The sequence below is a fragment of the Parambassis ranga genome, chromosome 22 (genome assembly GCF_900634625.1).
Source record: "Parambassis ranga chromosome 22, fParRan2.1, whole genome shotgun sequence".
NCBI classification, from domain to species: Eukaryota; Metazoa; Chordata; class Actinopteri; family Ambassidae; genus Parambassis; species Parambassis ranga.
In genome coordinates this window covers 19,938,169-19,954,431 of record NC_041042.1, presented here as the reverse complement: position 1 = coordinate 19,954,431, position 16,263 = coordinate 19,938,169, and the positions used below count along the sequence as shown (strand labels likewise).

Genomic DNA, 16,263 nt, shown 5'->3' with positions numbered 1-16,263 from the left:
AATTGTGTACGATGTACGATAATGGACTTATTTTACTGTGGATGCATACGTGGATGCGGCAGAATGTTTTTTTTCACAATGATGTCAAGACAGCCGCCCTGACTAAAAAGAACTGCAGGAAACCCTGCTGACTCTCTGCCAACTTCACAATCTGTCCCTGTGATGATGACAACTTTCTTTCCTGTTTGCATTCTATGCTCACCAGTTATCTCATCAGGGGTCCAAATTTAAAAAGCAGAAACCAAGACTTCTACTCATCACTGACACTTAAAGCTTCTTTTTGTAGATCTGTGAGATTGGCCTCAATCCTCTCTTCACTTTTTTGGCCTCATTAATTGCTTTGCTGCCTAAAAGTAGATAGCTGAGGTTGTCTCAACTAAATAGTACGAGCACTTGTATTGTGATATATCTGTAGTTCACACTGCAGATCTGGAGCTCAACACCGGCCCGGCCGTTAAAAGGGACACTAGTGCCATTAGCTGCAGTAATCTGCAGGTGATGGACTGAAAGGAAGGATTAAGGGGGTTAAAATATAGTAGTTTTATTCTATCTGTTATCTCCTTACCATTGTACGGAGCCCCTCTGGTGACACGACATAATAAATGCGTGGCCACGAGATAGTTAACATAGATAGTTAACATAGATAGATAACAACGGATGGCTAAGGCACCTGGGTCTAGAGCTGCTAGAATCAAATGAACCTTTTTCCTGTTTTTGCACGAATGCCATTCTTTGAGCACTTGTTGTGCATCCACATGTAGCCATGTAGTTTCCCAGGTCAGTCCTGCTGGTGAATAATAAACTCTATTACTTTCCCAACATCAGCATAGTATTTGTGTTTAAGCCTATGTGGCTATTTTGTGTGGTTTAAAGGTAGGGTAGGAGATTTCATTCTGATGCACTTTTTGTTAAATTAGTGTAACTTCTCTTTACAATCTGATAGCAACCAATTAGTTTGACAGTTTCTCGACTAAATAGTACGAGCACTAAATAGTACGAGCACCTAGTTTAACTGAGTTTAGTTCAAAAAGAACTCCAAAGTTGGGGGGGTGATGAGGTTAGAGGGAAGCAACTGGCAGGGGGGTTAGACATTAGCCGGCAGAAAAAACTACCGTATGTAATGTCAGGGTATGCCACGCATTACTTTTTATTTTTATGCAATGTCACCAGAGCGGCTCCGTACCATGGTCACATGAGCCCCTGATTTAAGCAGCATCTGAAGTGATACTTTATTGATGGTACATACATTTCTTTCCAATGAGCTTTGCTATGTCTGCTTAAGATTTAATTTTACTCTACATAGTTGTTTGTAGTGGACTTTTTAGAGAGGCTGACCTGTGATCGGGAATCCTTTGTTGTCTTGGTTTGCCGATAGTTGCCCTCCAGTGACCTTGCCCTGTTTTACAAACACCTTTTTGCAGACAGCAAACAGCCCTGTATCCACTTTGGTGAGCATGTTGTTACTACCTGAGACCTTTGGTTTGTAAATGTACTTGTAGATGTTAATGTAGATAACTGAAATTCAGTGTAAATCAACTTGCTTTGCTAAGTCACTACTGAGCTGTGATTACAGTCATATCAGTTTAAACATAACAAAAATCTGCTCCAGACTGTTGTGACTCGAAAAAACGAGAAAAGACCCACAATTCTGTACAAAAGTACAATTCTGTACAAAAGTACAGAATTGAAATCTCATTACTGTCTCAATAAATGACGAGGATGAAGAAACCATCGAAGGTTAAGCCAGCATGTTTTGACTGTACCTCATTAAACTGTAGACAAGACATGTTAGAAAACAGAATCTGAAATTTGTCCACCATAACACTTTCTTCATGGTAATAGGGCTGCAAGCCATTCACACTCAGCAATGAGTGTGCCATACCACAGGATGGACTCAACCTACCCAGGAGAGGTCCAAGGGTACAGACAGCAGGCATACTTGGCTGATGCTGAAAGGGTGGCCTAACCAGTGTACCAATGTATCTTCTATTTCTTTATTTGGTGTAGGTAAAGAAGTAAAATAAAGAAGTAGGAGTTGGTCCGTCCTCCAGTACTTTCATTTTGTTGCTTCTGATGTAGTCAATCGGGAATTGTACTGCCCTCATTATGAATGGAAGTTGAAACTTGTATTGAGATTAAAAGCGTCTTCTTAAGACCAGTGTACACCGCCAGGGAGAAGTGGCCATTTTGATGTTACACCGTGACCTCTATTCTTTGGACAACATACTCGATGAAGCCTTCCCTGAAGCTGGGTGTTTCTATGAAACTAGCAATGTAGATTTTCCTAACTGACTACTTTGACACTTTTTATCTTGTACCTGCAAAAATGCTATAACACCACCAACCCTCTGTTTCAGGAGGCTTTTCCCTGTTGACCATCTTTCTGACCTTTGGGGCTACTACTACTACAAACTAGATTTGTTTTTCTGAAATTGTGTACAGCGGAGATGACTGATATTACACTGAATTGGCTAAGCCTACTGTTAAAACAGAAGACCATTTATGCAAAGTGTAATAAGAAGAGCACTTTTGATGCCATTGTTCCCATAAAGATCCCAACACAGCCTTTCATCTGAAAGGCTTTGGTGACTCTAATCTAGCATTTAGCATCTCTGCTAATCTCTTTGGATTACAGACTGTAAAGAAAATTGATGCAAAGTGGTTGGAATCGCCTGAAAATCTTCCCTTCTCTGGCCTTAACTATAAAGTGTGTTCATGCATTCAATGATACGTGAGAGTCACATGTAATGATGTTATTTTTTGAAGGGGTCAAAGGTCATAATAGAGACGGTGAGGAGAGATGAAATAGGACCAGTGAACAGAAACATAGGTGCATCCATTATGTACATCCTATGTACTGTAAAAGGCAGTGTTGGTAATAATAGAGAATTCATTAAATTTATGATGACTAATTAATTTAAACATTTAAAGAAACTAAATACATAGAAAAAAATCTAGGGAAAAATCACAGCATCAAGTCACATCACAGTGCTGGATTGTTGACAGCAACATACTTGTAAATTCTTGTTGATGATAAAGTCACCTTTCAGCAGACCTATAACGACCTGTCATACAAACATTTTATTTGTGCTCACATAGTTTACTTCTGCCTTCTCCTGGTACCTTGCCAGGCAATTCCACATGGTGGACACACTTGGAGTTTTCTTCTAGGCTATTCAGAAAAGAGCTTAATGTAGCATACGTGGTGGAGAGTGGTAAGGCATGATCTTGAGTTGTTAAGATTGTTTAGGGACTGCAAGTTAAGGAGGACGTCTGCTTCACAAGTAGCAAACTAAACAAAGAATAGCTAACACAGGTCAGTTGAATAGGGTTAAAAGTGCTGATCGCCCTTCCTCATCCACAATGCAACCCTGCCTAGAGCTAGGTGGATGGTGGACTGGAACTTAAAGGGGAGATGTTGAATTTGATCTCAGTGCCTTCTCATACAGATAAACAAGCAGTCATGTCCACTTACTCTCTGGTCACATCTAAATACTGGTAAAGCCCTCACAATATGACTCTTCAGTGTCCTCTTGCATCTGTCATTTAGAGTGATTTGTTTAGAATAAAGCCTCTTCTCTGAGCCTGACTGCTTCATTCTGCTGCTAAAGTTGTAAGTTTAGGAGGAACTGTGCAGGAGTTGTTGTAGTGACTGGGTCGGTGGAACTCTGCCAACAGTCCTGCCAAAAAATGTTCTCAATAGTTCTCCCCAAGGTCCACGTGTCACTGTAGCAGCTTCTGACAGCCAGGTTTTGTCCTCCTTGTAACATAATACCACTGAAGGAGAGACACTTACTCACACACAATGTTCAACTCTGACTTTTTTGTGTGAATCAAATTTTCATTGTGTTGACAGTTTGCATTTATAATTAGCTTGCATTTGTAATATGCTTTAGATTTGTATCTGACATCAATGAGAACATCTGTGCTCTTAAACAATACAAATGTTGTTGAACGAGAGTGAATGTTGTGAATGTAAAACCGTGTTGCTGCATGCATGTAGGCAAGAGGTTGCAGAGATGACCATTGTAATTCATGTTCTATGACTAAAGAGACACCGAGTCTGACACTTGTCTCACCTAATAAAAGGTGAAGGATAGAGGGAAGATACCGCTGGTTTACTATGTCAGACTGAAGGAATAAGCTGAGATAAGAAATACTAAAAAAGCTCCAACTTGATTTGAGTAACACAAACATTAATGGTATTCCAAAAGCAAAGCACACACATTACAAATTTAATGGGTCTGATTCTTCATTGCGTTGAAGACTTCATCTAAAGGAGTTCATATTTTAGAGGTAGAAATGCCAAAGAGCAACTCAACTTACTTAAAATGTTGCATATCCTCTTGGTAATACATCTAAGAATAAATCCACCCACCAGCAGTCAACTGACTTAGGAACAAAATCAGTATCAACAGCATTTAACACTGAAGTAAGCTGAGGAAGTCAGCCGACTGGTAACATTTTTCATCTCTTTCCTATAAGCCAAAGGGTCAGCACCTCTTCTACACCAGTGCATTACTGTATTTGGTCATGATGCAATTGTGTTTGGCAGGTCCTGCAATCCCTGTGGGGGTGGATGTTCAGGTGGAGAGCTTAGACAGCATCTCTGAAGTTGATATGGTAAGAAAATCCTTGTTTCTCCACACAATGCACTTTCACACAATATCACCGATGCAAGCAACGCAAATGCTGCATGTAGATATAGACTAGAGATCACAAAAAGGAGAAAGCAAAACATTCTGCTACAGTTGTATTAGCTGGTTCGTGGTTGAGATGTTCCACTGGGTGTGTGTTGGGCTCTGAACTCTGTTTTCCCACATTCACTGCTGTGCTTGAATGATTCTCTGTGGAAACAGCTGGAGGACTGAAGCTGCTGCTGCTTTACTAATTTGCTTTTTTCAAGACATGTGTAGATGTGTGCTGTACAGTCATTATGCTCGCTAACTAGAGACTAACCTCACTGATGTGGGAGCATGATTTTACAAAAGTAAACTCTTAAAACTGATGTGTGTTGTAAACAGTGGTGTAAGAGTAAGGTGTACGTTCTCAGTCCTTATTTTTGTTGTTTGTTTTGTGGACTAGCCACACAGGGGATAAGCTTTCAAAGTCCAACCTTAAAGGCATTCGTTATCCTTGTAGAATGCTTTACAGAAAGTTGCAATATTCATAAACGCAGCTCAAGTTAAAATGACGTAGATGTGCAGTTGGAAGAAAATGCATGCTCTGGTTTATTTCAGCTATTCAACAACATCTTTCCTTTGTTTTTAGTGCATTTCCTGTCTTTTTCTTTGTTGTTCTTTTAGCTACAAGGTGTACAGAGCTTTGAGTAGCTGCAGTCGTTTTGTCTCCTGGGCTGTTTGTTGGCAAAATCACTGCACATAACAGGAAATCTGTTCAAAAGGGAGACAGCAAACTCAGGAAGTGTAATTAAGCCTTGGCAACTGAGGACTGAAAACAGTTTTTAGTGGTGTTTTAATTTACACATCAGGCAGATTCTCCTGCATGTTCTTCAGCCAAGAACATGTTTCTACATGTAAATCAGTGTTGTTATTGCATGCAGGCATTAGTAATTAGTGATTGTTTACAGCTGATCTGCTAGATCAGGCTCATATGGGGACATACAGAATAAAGGGATGTCTGTTTAATTCAATTGTATTTGTATAGTGTCTGTCTAGGCATTGTACAGAAATTTGAAGCCTAAAACCTGAGCAAACAGTTAAAGTGAGTAATAGCAAGGAAAACCTTCCTTTTAACAGGAAAAAACCATGAGCAGGACCCTGCTCATATAGGGGACATTTCTGTGGAGGAGCTAGATAGGGCAGAAGGAAACAGAGAGAAAGAAATGCAAGACTATATACGGAGAGAAGACACAGTTTCTAAATCAGCATGATGGGTTGGCACCTGTCAAGGGTTGGGATCTCTCAGTGATCAGCCAGTTCTAGAAATGTGTTTGAAACTGGAAAATGTGGTTTTGTGAGATGTAGGGTGGTAGGGCACATGTGGTCAAGGAAGGGACAGAAATGGACGAGTAGAGAATTTATTCATATGTGTAGGACAGAGTCTGTACACAGTACACCCTCAGACATCAATTAAACAGATAATCTTTAAATATTTGTATATTTTCATATGCACTTCAGGACTTCACCATGACCTTGTACCTAAGGCACTACTGGAAGGATGAGCGTCTGTCGTTCACCAGCAGCACCAACAAGAGCATGACGTTTGATGGTCGTCTGGTTAAAAAGATCTGGGTGCCTGATGTCTTTTTTGTGCACTCCAAGAGGTCCTTCATCCATGACACAACCACCGACAACATCATGTTGCGTGTCTTTCCTGATGGACACGTGCTCTACAGCTTGAGGTTGGTGGCTTTTTATCTAGTGATACAATTAAAGAACAGCCTTGCAGGAGCTCTGCTCTTTCTTTTTCTACTTAAATTCTTGTCATTGCCATATGAACATGACTTTACAACACATCACGTATGACTGCATCAGAAACAATCACATTGCATTTATACTGAATTCAAAGAGAGAGTAAGCTTTAAAAGGTAGCTGCTTCCACTCGCCCTTCATTCTCTGCCCCTGCTCGCTTTTCTCTGGTCTTTTTCAAAATGAAAACTGACAGTAGAGACTTTCCTTTTTTTATGAAATAGGAAAAATGCCTTTCCCTCCTACTAACTTCTGTGTTCTCTGCCATGGCAGAGTTGTAAAGCTCAGAGCTAGATGTGGTTCAACATCTTCCTTGCATAGTCACTGCTGTTAGTCTGCACCACATGCAGCCCCTGCTCCCACAGCCTAAACCAGCCTAATCCATTTCAGGTCGGATTGTTAAGATGAGCTGTGTATCTCCAGTACAGTTCACAATATACATTTTCATTTTCACACAGCTTAGAATGCATAATGGATAAGTAAAGTAAAGTAATTATTTAATCTTTTCTGAAAAATAGAACACAAATATAAACATCTTCTGTGTTTGTTGGTGAAGATTCATTCATCCAGGACTTGGACTTGTAGAGTTTTCTTGAAGACATTCTGCTGCTCATCCAAGCAGCTTCTGATCAAGAAAATTCTACAACTCCTGTTATCGTCTGTGTTTACTAATAATTTACCTCAAATGTTCTATATTTCTGTATATTTCTGACCCAAAACAGCAGAGCCCAGCCAAATAAATGAGACTAATATATCATTATAAGTCACAGATTTACTAAATAATCCAGTATTACATATCTGTGAGTGATATGTAATATTGGGAGTCATGAACCTTTAGAATTAGAATTTCATTTGTCCAAATTAAGTGAAGTTAAGGTGATTTGATCACTAGATTAAGAGAATGACAATCAGATGTCAGTGATTTCCCTGTTTTAATAAACAGCAGTGAACTATCAGGATTTCATTTTTACAGCATGTGACGAACTTCCAAGCACTACTGAGCATGTGCATAGACACCAATATAAGGTTCAGGCATTAAGTTCTAGGTTGTTTTGAATCTCTGCAGGAGGCTCCATGTTGGCAGCGTCACAGTCTACCTACAAAGTTCTATTACAACCAAAGAGGTGCAGTGCAAGTGGAGCTACGGAAGTAGGAGTTGGCACTCGCCTGTCATTCAAGGCAGTTGCGTCCACTAATTATATTGATAAGTAATAATACCTTGTATAATAATTATTAAAAAATCACCTCCATACAGTTCCCACAAAGTGGAAAGTGGATCAATAGAGAACCAGGCAGCAAACATGTTTTTTTTTGCGGTATTGTTAGACATTTTAACACAGGAGTATATGGAGATTCACTTGCTTTTGGAACCAGCCCCCTAGAGGCTGTGATGTGAATTGCAGTTTTAAAAACCGGGGTAAAAACTAAGGTTGCAGCTTGGTTAAAGAGGTTCTTATGAAGCAAATCCCCATCCCGTATTTCAATCCCTTATTTCTTTGTCACTTCCTTGGTTACCATGAAAACAGCTTACAACCACAAGAGGGCACTAGCCATTGAAGCACCAATTATTTTACTCGCCTTCACAATTTAACCGCTGCTGGTGAAGTCCAGGGACATGCAGAGACCTTTGGACGGGCTCAAAGTGAAAAAGGGGCACATGGAGCATGAATTTGGAACACCATACAGAAACACCCCGTACAATGTAACTGGTTGAATCGAACTAACCCATATTCATAGAGGGGATAAAGGAGGGCTGGTACAGCCTATATCCACAAAGCCATAATTCAAGCTGTGCATTTAGGACGTATGAAGATGATGTGTTAAATTGAATTTAAAAGCTGTAAAAATATTTATTTTAAGCAATGATGACAAATACACATACAAATAACAAACTAAAAAATTAAACGGGCCGCACTCCTTGCAGTCCTCGGGACTCGCAGCCGCCACCTCCCCTATTGTCCCACGGCCTCTCTCCCACCTGTACCAGCATGAGCCACAGCTCATTCTGCAGGGCAGAAGAGTACAGCAAAACACACATATACGAAAGACAGGTCCTCCGGCCAGTAGGTGCTGCAGTGACTGTAGCATATCAGCATATCAATGCATGCAGAGTCAGATGTTCAGAGTCAGCATGACTGTAAAGTTTCATCCACATTGGATGAAGTATGTGGGAGATACAGCCACAAAAACATCCATTTCCTGTGTGGCGAAGGGTCAAATTTGTGACGGCGCCACAGCCAGACCGTATGACGAAGTGCTGCGTTTTTGATAACTTTTGGTCCCTGACCCCTTAAGGGAAGTGCACCAATTTTCAGCCGTATCAAGCAAGACCCCTAGGAGGAGTTTGCAAAAGTGCAGGGTGTGCAAATTGGAACATGGCTTTTTCCCAAGATGGACGACGCCCTGTAGGGGTGGAAGTTTTTCCAAAGGCATGTTTCCTGGTATGAGGCGATATATCAGTGTTGTAATTGTCATTGCCGTAGCTGTTCCGCTGAATATTTTCAAATTCTAGGGGGCGCGGCAGAGCCGTTTGGACAGTCACTATTGCGGCGACGGTTTCAGATCGCCATTTTTCGCAAACTTGGCCAGCCTGCCAATTTTGGTGAGTTTTCGAGCACGTTCAGGGGGCCCAATGACGCGGAAGAAAAAAAGAGTAATAAACGCTTGCATTTCATTAGGGCTCTCGCACGTTTTGTGCTCGGGCCCTAATGAAACAGTTTTGTCAGCCTCATGGTGGTTCTACACGAACAGATTATTAGAACAAAATATGTTTACATCTGTTACTTTTTAACCTCTGTGCCACCATGATTTTAACCATAAAAACCACATTCACCTTATTCCCAATGAGACCATCAGACTGTCAGATTTTAGAGACAGACTCAAAAAACAGATCAGATTAAACAGATTAGAAACAGATTACTCAAAGCCTTCAAAAAGCTGCAAAAAACTGCACAACAGGTAACTTAGTTCACATGAATCTGTGCTGATGTGTCTGCTTGTGTTGATCAACACACACAAGCAGTTCAAATGAGGTGACTGACACACAAAGGGAGGGATCTATATGCCATAACGTCTGCTGCGCGGTGTGCTTGCAGCTAAATCTCAGACCTCACCTGGCAACAAGAAGTTCTATTTTCTGATTGGCTAATTGCTACAGCTGAGTGCGCAGTGCTGTCTGTTGTCTGGTTAACTAGCGGCTGTAACTTGTTAGAGGTGTGTGCAGTCAGACGTCACACTGGACGCTCATGGCTCACTTCACTTCGTCATCCTGGAAAATTACACCGGACGAACAGTTTACTCCCTCGGTGTCGCCACCAGCAGTGGCCGACCGTCTCCCAGCTTAGCAGCGCTCAGCTACAGGGCACCACAGGGCAGAGAGGGCACGTTGTGGATCATGTGATCCACTTGTCATTTTTTGATACATTAACAACATCAAAGTATTAATTACTGCAGTCTCCACTGCATGTGGGCATTGTTTGAATCTCTTCTGCTACGTATACAAAACAGAGTGTTTTATAAGGGCCCAAGTCGACTCGAAGGCTGATTTAAAAAAAAGAGTTGCAACAAAGACCTTAATAAGCTGAAACACAAGCAGGCAGACCTGCTGACCTGGTGCTGGAACATAGAAGGACAAGAAAAATGATCAGTTATTATAGAAGACAAACAGGACCATGCACAGGAAAGGAAAGCAAAGCAAATTTTTTTTTTTTTTTTTTTTTTTTTTAAGTTTTACCCAGACCCACCCACATAGGTCTGTAACCACATATAAACCATGTTTCCCCACCAAACAGTCAGAACTGATGAAGCTGCTTGGATGAGCAGCGAAACGTCTTCCAGAAAACTCTACAAGTCCAGACGCCTTGCTTCAATCTTCTCTACGTATGATGACCTGGATGACTGAGAATCTTCATCAACAAAATGGAAGATGTTGGCACATTGGGGGGTGCTATAGATTTAATACTGCAGCTTGGGTTTATAAAACTCTAATGATGTAATTAGGTTGTGACTTTGCAGGAGAAAGCCTAAATTGCTAGAGATTCTGCTGCTGTAGACCATCTGCTTCAAGGTTGGATGTGCTGGATGCAGGACAGCCTCCACTGAGAGCTCTATATGCCCACTGAATTAGGTTGTAGTCAATGACGCATCAAACTATGATGATTAAAAGACAATCTTTATTGTCATTATACACCAGGTACAATACAAGTAAATGTGCACTCACAATACCACTGTATGCATTGTGTGGATTGTATGTGCGAAAATAGCATTTTATTAACAAATAAAAATGGTCTGTTTGAGATGATCTCAATAAGAAAGTTTTTGGCTTTTTCTCTTAACCCTGAGTTGTGATAAACCTTATATCCACTAACCCAAATGTGCAACTTACTCCTAATCCTATTTCACCCTATGCCACTAGCACTTAGCCATGACATTCTGTTCAGTGCATCATATATACAGGTGTAGTGGTGTCCTGATTCTTGTTGCCATTGGGAGGCAGGGTGAAGTGTTGGGGCTACATGGGCCTCCAGACGGATTTTTCAGAAGCACACTTGAAATAGTAGCCTGCGAGAAATTTTCCAGCACCTGAGAGTTTTTTTATTTTCCCAGTGCATTTTAGCTAGTAGGGCAGTGGTGGAGAAAGTTTCCCTTTTTGTGTTTTACCAGAACTTCCAAATGAAATAAGTCATGTCACAATAATACAGACCCACTTTAAAGCTAAGATTAGTTGATTTCCAGCATGTTCCACAACATACAGCTGGCTCAGGGCTCAGTGGGTGGTCATCTGGTTCTATTTAAAGCTTCATGGTTAAACACTTTTACCAATAGTTATTGGTCGTCCTGGTTTCAGAGTGTCACTATTGGATTTGGACTGAATTCAGCTTCCAATAATGAGGCCTAGTAGAATTCATTAGACGCCTAAGCAATCAATGTGTTCAACTTACTGCGTTTACTCTATGCAGAGTCTCATTTAATTAATTGTGCTATCTTATACAATCACCATTTAATACTTTTCATGATTTCACAGACACAAGACAAATGCAAATTCTTTAAATTCTCACACTGTTCCTTTTATTTTATAATCCTAAAAAAAAACTGAAAAAATCAGAATCATGATATAATATGTGGTCATCCATCTACTTTTCATGGAGTGCAATTTATTCATCATTAGAACATGAGAGGCAGGTTTGTCATTGGAGAGTTGATATATTTAATTAACAGACTTCATCACAAGAGTCAGTGTCACATATGTAGAGTAACATCTTGCTGCCCGAGGGCAGCCTCTGCACAAACAGGGAAATTAAGGGATTCCAGCAAAATCTGGATGCTGTCAGTAAGGAAAGTGAAAAGTGAAATGAGAAGTGTTTGGCTGACTATAGGACACCACAAATCAGCCATGACTCTAAGAAGCACGACCCTTACACTTGGACAGCAGCCTGTGATGCGATAATAAATATGCTGTGTGTGAAAGACAGGCTGAGAACTGAGAAGCAACAGTACATTAACCTTTGACGGAAGTCTCATTTTTATGCCTGTTTGCTGGAGCTCTTCTATTAAAATAAGATAATCCTTTATTGATCTCACAGTGGGTAAATTCACAGCGTTTCAGCAGCAAAGAGATGTAAAACAGTAGCACATAGGGTCAGTGTTTGACACACAACCGAAAAAAGAACAAGAAAATCCTGGCATTATTGCACACAAAAAATGGCAACGTTTCACTCTGTGTGCGTGTGTATTTGTCATTAATTTACTTGAAACAATTCTGCACAGGAGTGTGTGTATGTGGTCTACTACTGAATAAAGTCTGGTTGTGAAGTGTTCATTAATGAGGAACCAGTATTCACTGTCTTAGCTCTGCTTTTGTTCCCAACAAGTCTGCTGCTGGCCGCTCTGTGGGTAGAACACGTTTATCAGAGCTTTAGCAGTAAAGTTAAGGCAGCTCTTGAACAAAAACGATGTATGGGAACACTTTAAGCTCATCATGAGGTTCATCATGCCCACAAATACATCAGCTGTGACTACCGACAATTAATTAAACATCAATTACAGGCATCAGTAACCTTGACCTGTTCCACTCCCCCTACCCACCTTCACTCTGTTTGTGCTAAAGAGTGGTATGTGGGAGCAGCACTCACACTGCACTGTGTCCACAATGGAACATGTGATGTGATGGGATGCTTCAGTAAAAATAGTACCAAATGTATTTTTATGTGTTTAAACAAAGCTATGGTGAAATGTCTTGTTGCATTCACTTAAAATACAGCAAAACAGAGAAACACATACAGTTCGATTCTGACTGGGGCCTGTGTGGGTTTCCTCCTGGTGCTCCTGCCTCCTCCCACATTCTAAATTGGTCACTCCAAATTGCCCATAGGTGTGCGTGTGAGTGAATAGTTGTCAGTTGACAGTTGTAGTCTGTATGTTGCCCTACGATGGACCGGTGACCTGCCCAAGGTGTACCCTGCCTCTCACCAGCAGTTAGCTGGGATAAGATCCAGCTCCCCCGTGACCCTGCACTGCAGGACGAAGCAGGTTAATGGATGATGGATGGATGTTAGTTGGACATGAAATTCAAGAAAATGTTTTTGAGTTCAATGTCAGACCCCCTGTAACAGACACTGCCTGTTTCTTATTCTAATTCACACAATGGTAAACATTACAACCCAGTGGATTTATTTGGTACTATGAAAAACGAAGAAAGCTTTTTTGCATTATTATTAAACAGATCATGGACTATATCACATGTTATAATGTCTGTTAAAGACCCAGGACATCCTTCTTTTATCTCTTTCTTTCTCTCGCAGATTAACCCAGTTAAATGTGCTGTAGAAAAGCCAAGTTTGTCCTCTCTGGCATCTTAAACCAGCTCGGTTCCAATTTGCTGTTCAAACTGCAGTGAAATATATTCTAGTCCAACGAGTTGAATTGCACTTGCATCCTGAAGCTCTTACAGATGCCCTGCAGCCTTCATTACACCAGTTAACAAATCAATGGATGGTCATATCTGAATGTTCTGCTGCAGTTCATCCAGCAACCAGAGAAATCATTGTGTGTCTAGACTGGCCTCTGTGTTTCTGCCACTTTAATTCTGCTGTTGCTGCATATTTTGTTAAAGGGACACAGGGGGCGTGTTTATAGTTTATAGTTTTGCTATGCACCTTCAAATCCTGGATTTTCAGATGTTTCATGAGCCATATCTAAGGAGCACCTCTACACAGAACATAACATCCTGCCACCTAATTTAGATGAGTGATATCTGCAGCTAAGAGCATACAAAATACACTGGAAATCTAATTTAAGATGAAAAATTATGCTAACAAACAAATCTTTACATCCTGATTCAGAGCACTGAAAATCAACCGAGACAGCACACAAAACATAATCCTGACTGTGACTGAATTTGAAATCTCCTGAGTGAATGCATGCAGCATCATGTCTTCACTCACTGTGTTGATTTTTGTCTTTTTTCCATGCAGAGTGACAGTAACAGCAGCCTGTAACATGGACTTCAGTCGCTTTCCTCTGGATTCTCAGACCTGTTCACTGGAGCTGGAGAGCTGTGAGTGAAAGCTTCGGGTCATTGTTGTAAACATTGTGAGGGTGTGAGAGTTCTGGCCTGTCTGGACATGTGAGAAGATGTGTTTAATTATCAGGCCACTCACTGTCAGTACATGAAGAGAAGAGCGATGATACAGCTGGGAATATTAGTCAACTCAGGCGTTTACTGTCTGTCTGAGTTATTGTTCTGCTCTATAAAGACAATTGAATCTATTATACTTTAAGTTAATCAGGAACTATTTATGTTGTCCATTATTATATCAACTTAATTTGACTGTTTTGTGTGAGAAATATTGTAACTTCCAAAATTACAATTAAAAGTTAAAATGAAACAAGGGAATTAGGGCAAAAAGCAAACAATTTCTATACCACACACACACACAGCTGGCTGAGTACACTGAATGAGCAGAGCAATGAATGCACATTCACAGTGAAGCCATAAATGCTGTTTATAAAAAGGGGAGTAAAGTTTAATTGTTAATCCAGCTAAATGTTCACCAAAATAGCAAATGAATTAAAACCTGGAGGCAGCAGCACTCATTCAATTACCATCCCCACACACACACACCCAATGCACAGCAGAACAGAAAGTCACACAGTGAAGCACAAGCACAGCAGAACAGAAAAGCAAAGTAACAAGAGGACAGACATACACACTACATTTGCTGCCTGTCTCTCTTCTTATATGCATGATACAGATTATTTTGTATATACACATATATACGTTTTCAACATTTTATATTTAAATTTGACTGAATCAGAAGCACTTAAATTGACTGAGGAATGGCCATTCTGTAGATACGACAAAGAATATAACACTGAGAATACGCATGGCTCCAGTGCACCAGGAGACCTGCTCTTTTCAATAAGGAAAGGCCTTCATTCCTGATGGTTCTGTGTATCAAACTCTCTGATGTATCAGGTTAATAAAACATCAGGCTAAATGTTCATTTCACACTTAGCTTACTCTGAATATCTACTGTTCTTCAAATTAACCAGCCAACAAAGCAATGAATCACTGCAACATACACGATGATCATGCTTACACTCCACTCATTTATCACTAGATGTGCATGCTGTACATCCTGTGCTGCCACAGATGGACAGATTGAATATGGGCAAACCATTCTGCATCTTAGAGAATGTGGACTCTGATTAGTAGGCAGCTGGATTCTCACATGATTCATGAGATCACAATCACACAGATCTGTTCGAGCTGCGTGCCCATGGCCAAAACAGCAGCAGCAATTCAGATCAGTTAGGTTCCTGTGATGAAGAACCGTCATGTGGTTGTTTTTCATTTTATTTCATCAACACTTTTCTTGTTGAGAAGTCAGCTACCAACATGCAGGCTTTCACTTGCTAGACGTCTCTGAGCAGCTTCTTTCATTTCCTTTTCAGTGATCATTAAGCTACTTGTGATAGACAGTGACTGGCAGTCACTTCATGAATAGCTCTGTATAACCCATCTGGTTCATCAATTTAGGACTCAAACATCAATTCAATTCAATTTTATTTATATGGTGCATTTTACAATCAAGATTGTCTCAAGGTGCTATACAGAAACCCAGAGCCTGAACCCCCAGGCAAGCAGACCGTGGCAAGGAAAACTCCCTTTAACAGGACGAAACCGTGAACAGGACTCGGTTCACAAGGGAGAACCTTCCTGCTGACAGCCGGCTGGGTAGAGGAGAAGAAGAGGGAGACAGGACAGAGAGGAAGAAGGAGAGAGAGGAGAAGAGGGAGACAGGACAGAGAGGAAGAAGGAGAGAGAGAAGAAGAAGAGGGAGACAGGACAGAGAGGAAGAAGAGGGAGACAGGACAGAGAGGAAGAAGGAGAGAGAGGAGAAGAGGGAGGCAGGACAGAGAAGATGAAAGAGAGAGAGACATGCATGCTATAAACATCATGTATTACACGTACAAACATGACACGTTAATATAATAAAAATGCTGAGAAGCTATATGTATTTTATATGTATTTTAGCTGATATGGTATTCAGTTTAATTACACTAGTACTACATGGACAATGACATATGCAGGTGTTGACAGTAGACAAAAGCCAAAAGGTAATTTTAATTACTGCTGCACAGTTGGATATTTTCATTTTGTACAAGTGGGGATGGACTCTTTTGGAGCCAATCCCAAGTGGACGCTGGAGGAATTGTTTACACTTTATTTACAGCATAAAAAACAATTCTCATAAGAGAAATGCCTTGCAAAGAGAGTTAAAGCAGAGTTCGCTTCACACCTCTCTTTCTTTTTAATTGATATTAATTT

At 40.6% G+C, this 16,263-nt stretch overlaps 1 protein-coding gene across 2 annotated transcripts in view; it reads left to right on the top strand.

The window, feature by feature from the left end:
- The window catches only part of gabrr2a (gamma-aminobutyric acid type A receptor subunit rho2a), a 40,790-nt gene that overhangs the window by 14,633 nt on the left and 9,894 nt on the right, over positions 1 to 16,263 (top strand). For both annotated transcript variants that reach the window (XM_028394717.1, XM_028394715.1), the window contains exons 3-5: positions 4,556 to 4,623; positions 6,141 to 6,364; positions 13,904 to 13,986. In XM_028394717.1, coding sequence (XP_028250518.1) covers positions 4,556 to 4,623; positions 6,141 to 6,364; positions 13,904 to 13,986 — 375 coding nt within the window. The remainder of the gene's footprint in view (positions 1 to 4,555; positions 4,624 to 6,140; positions 6,365 to 13,903; positions 13,987 to 16,263) is intronic.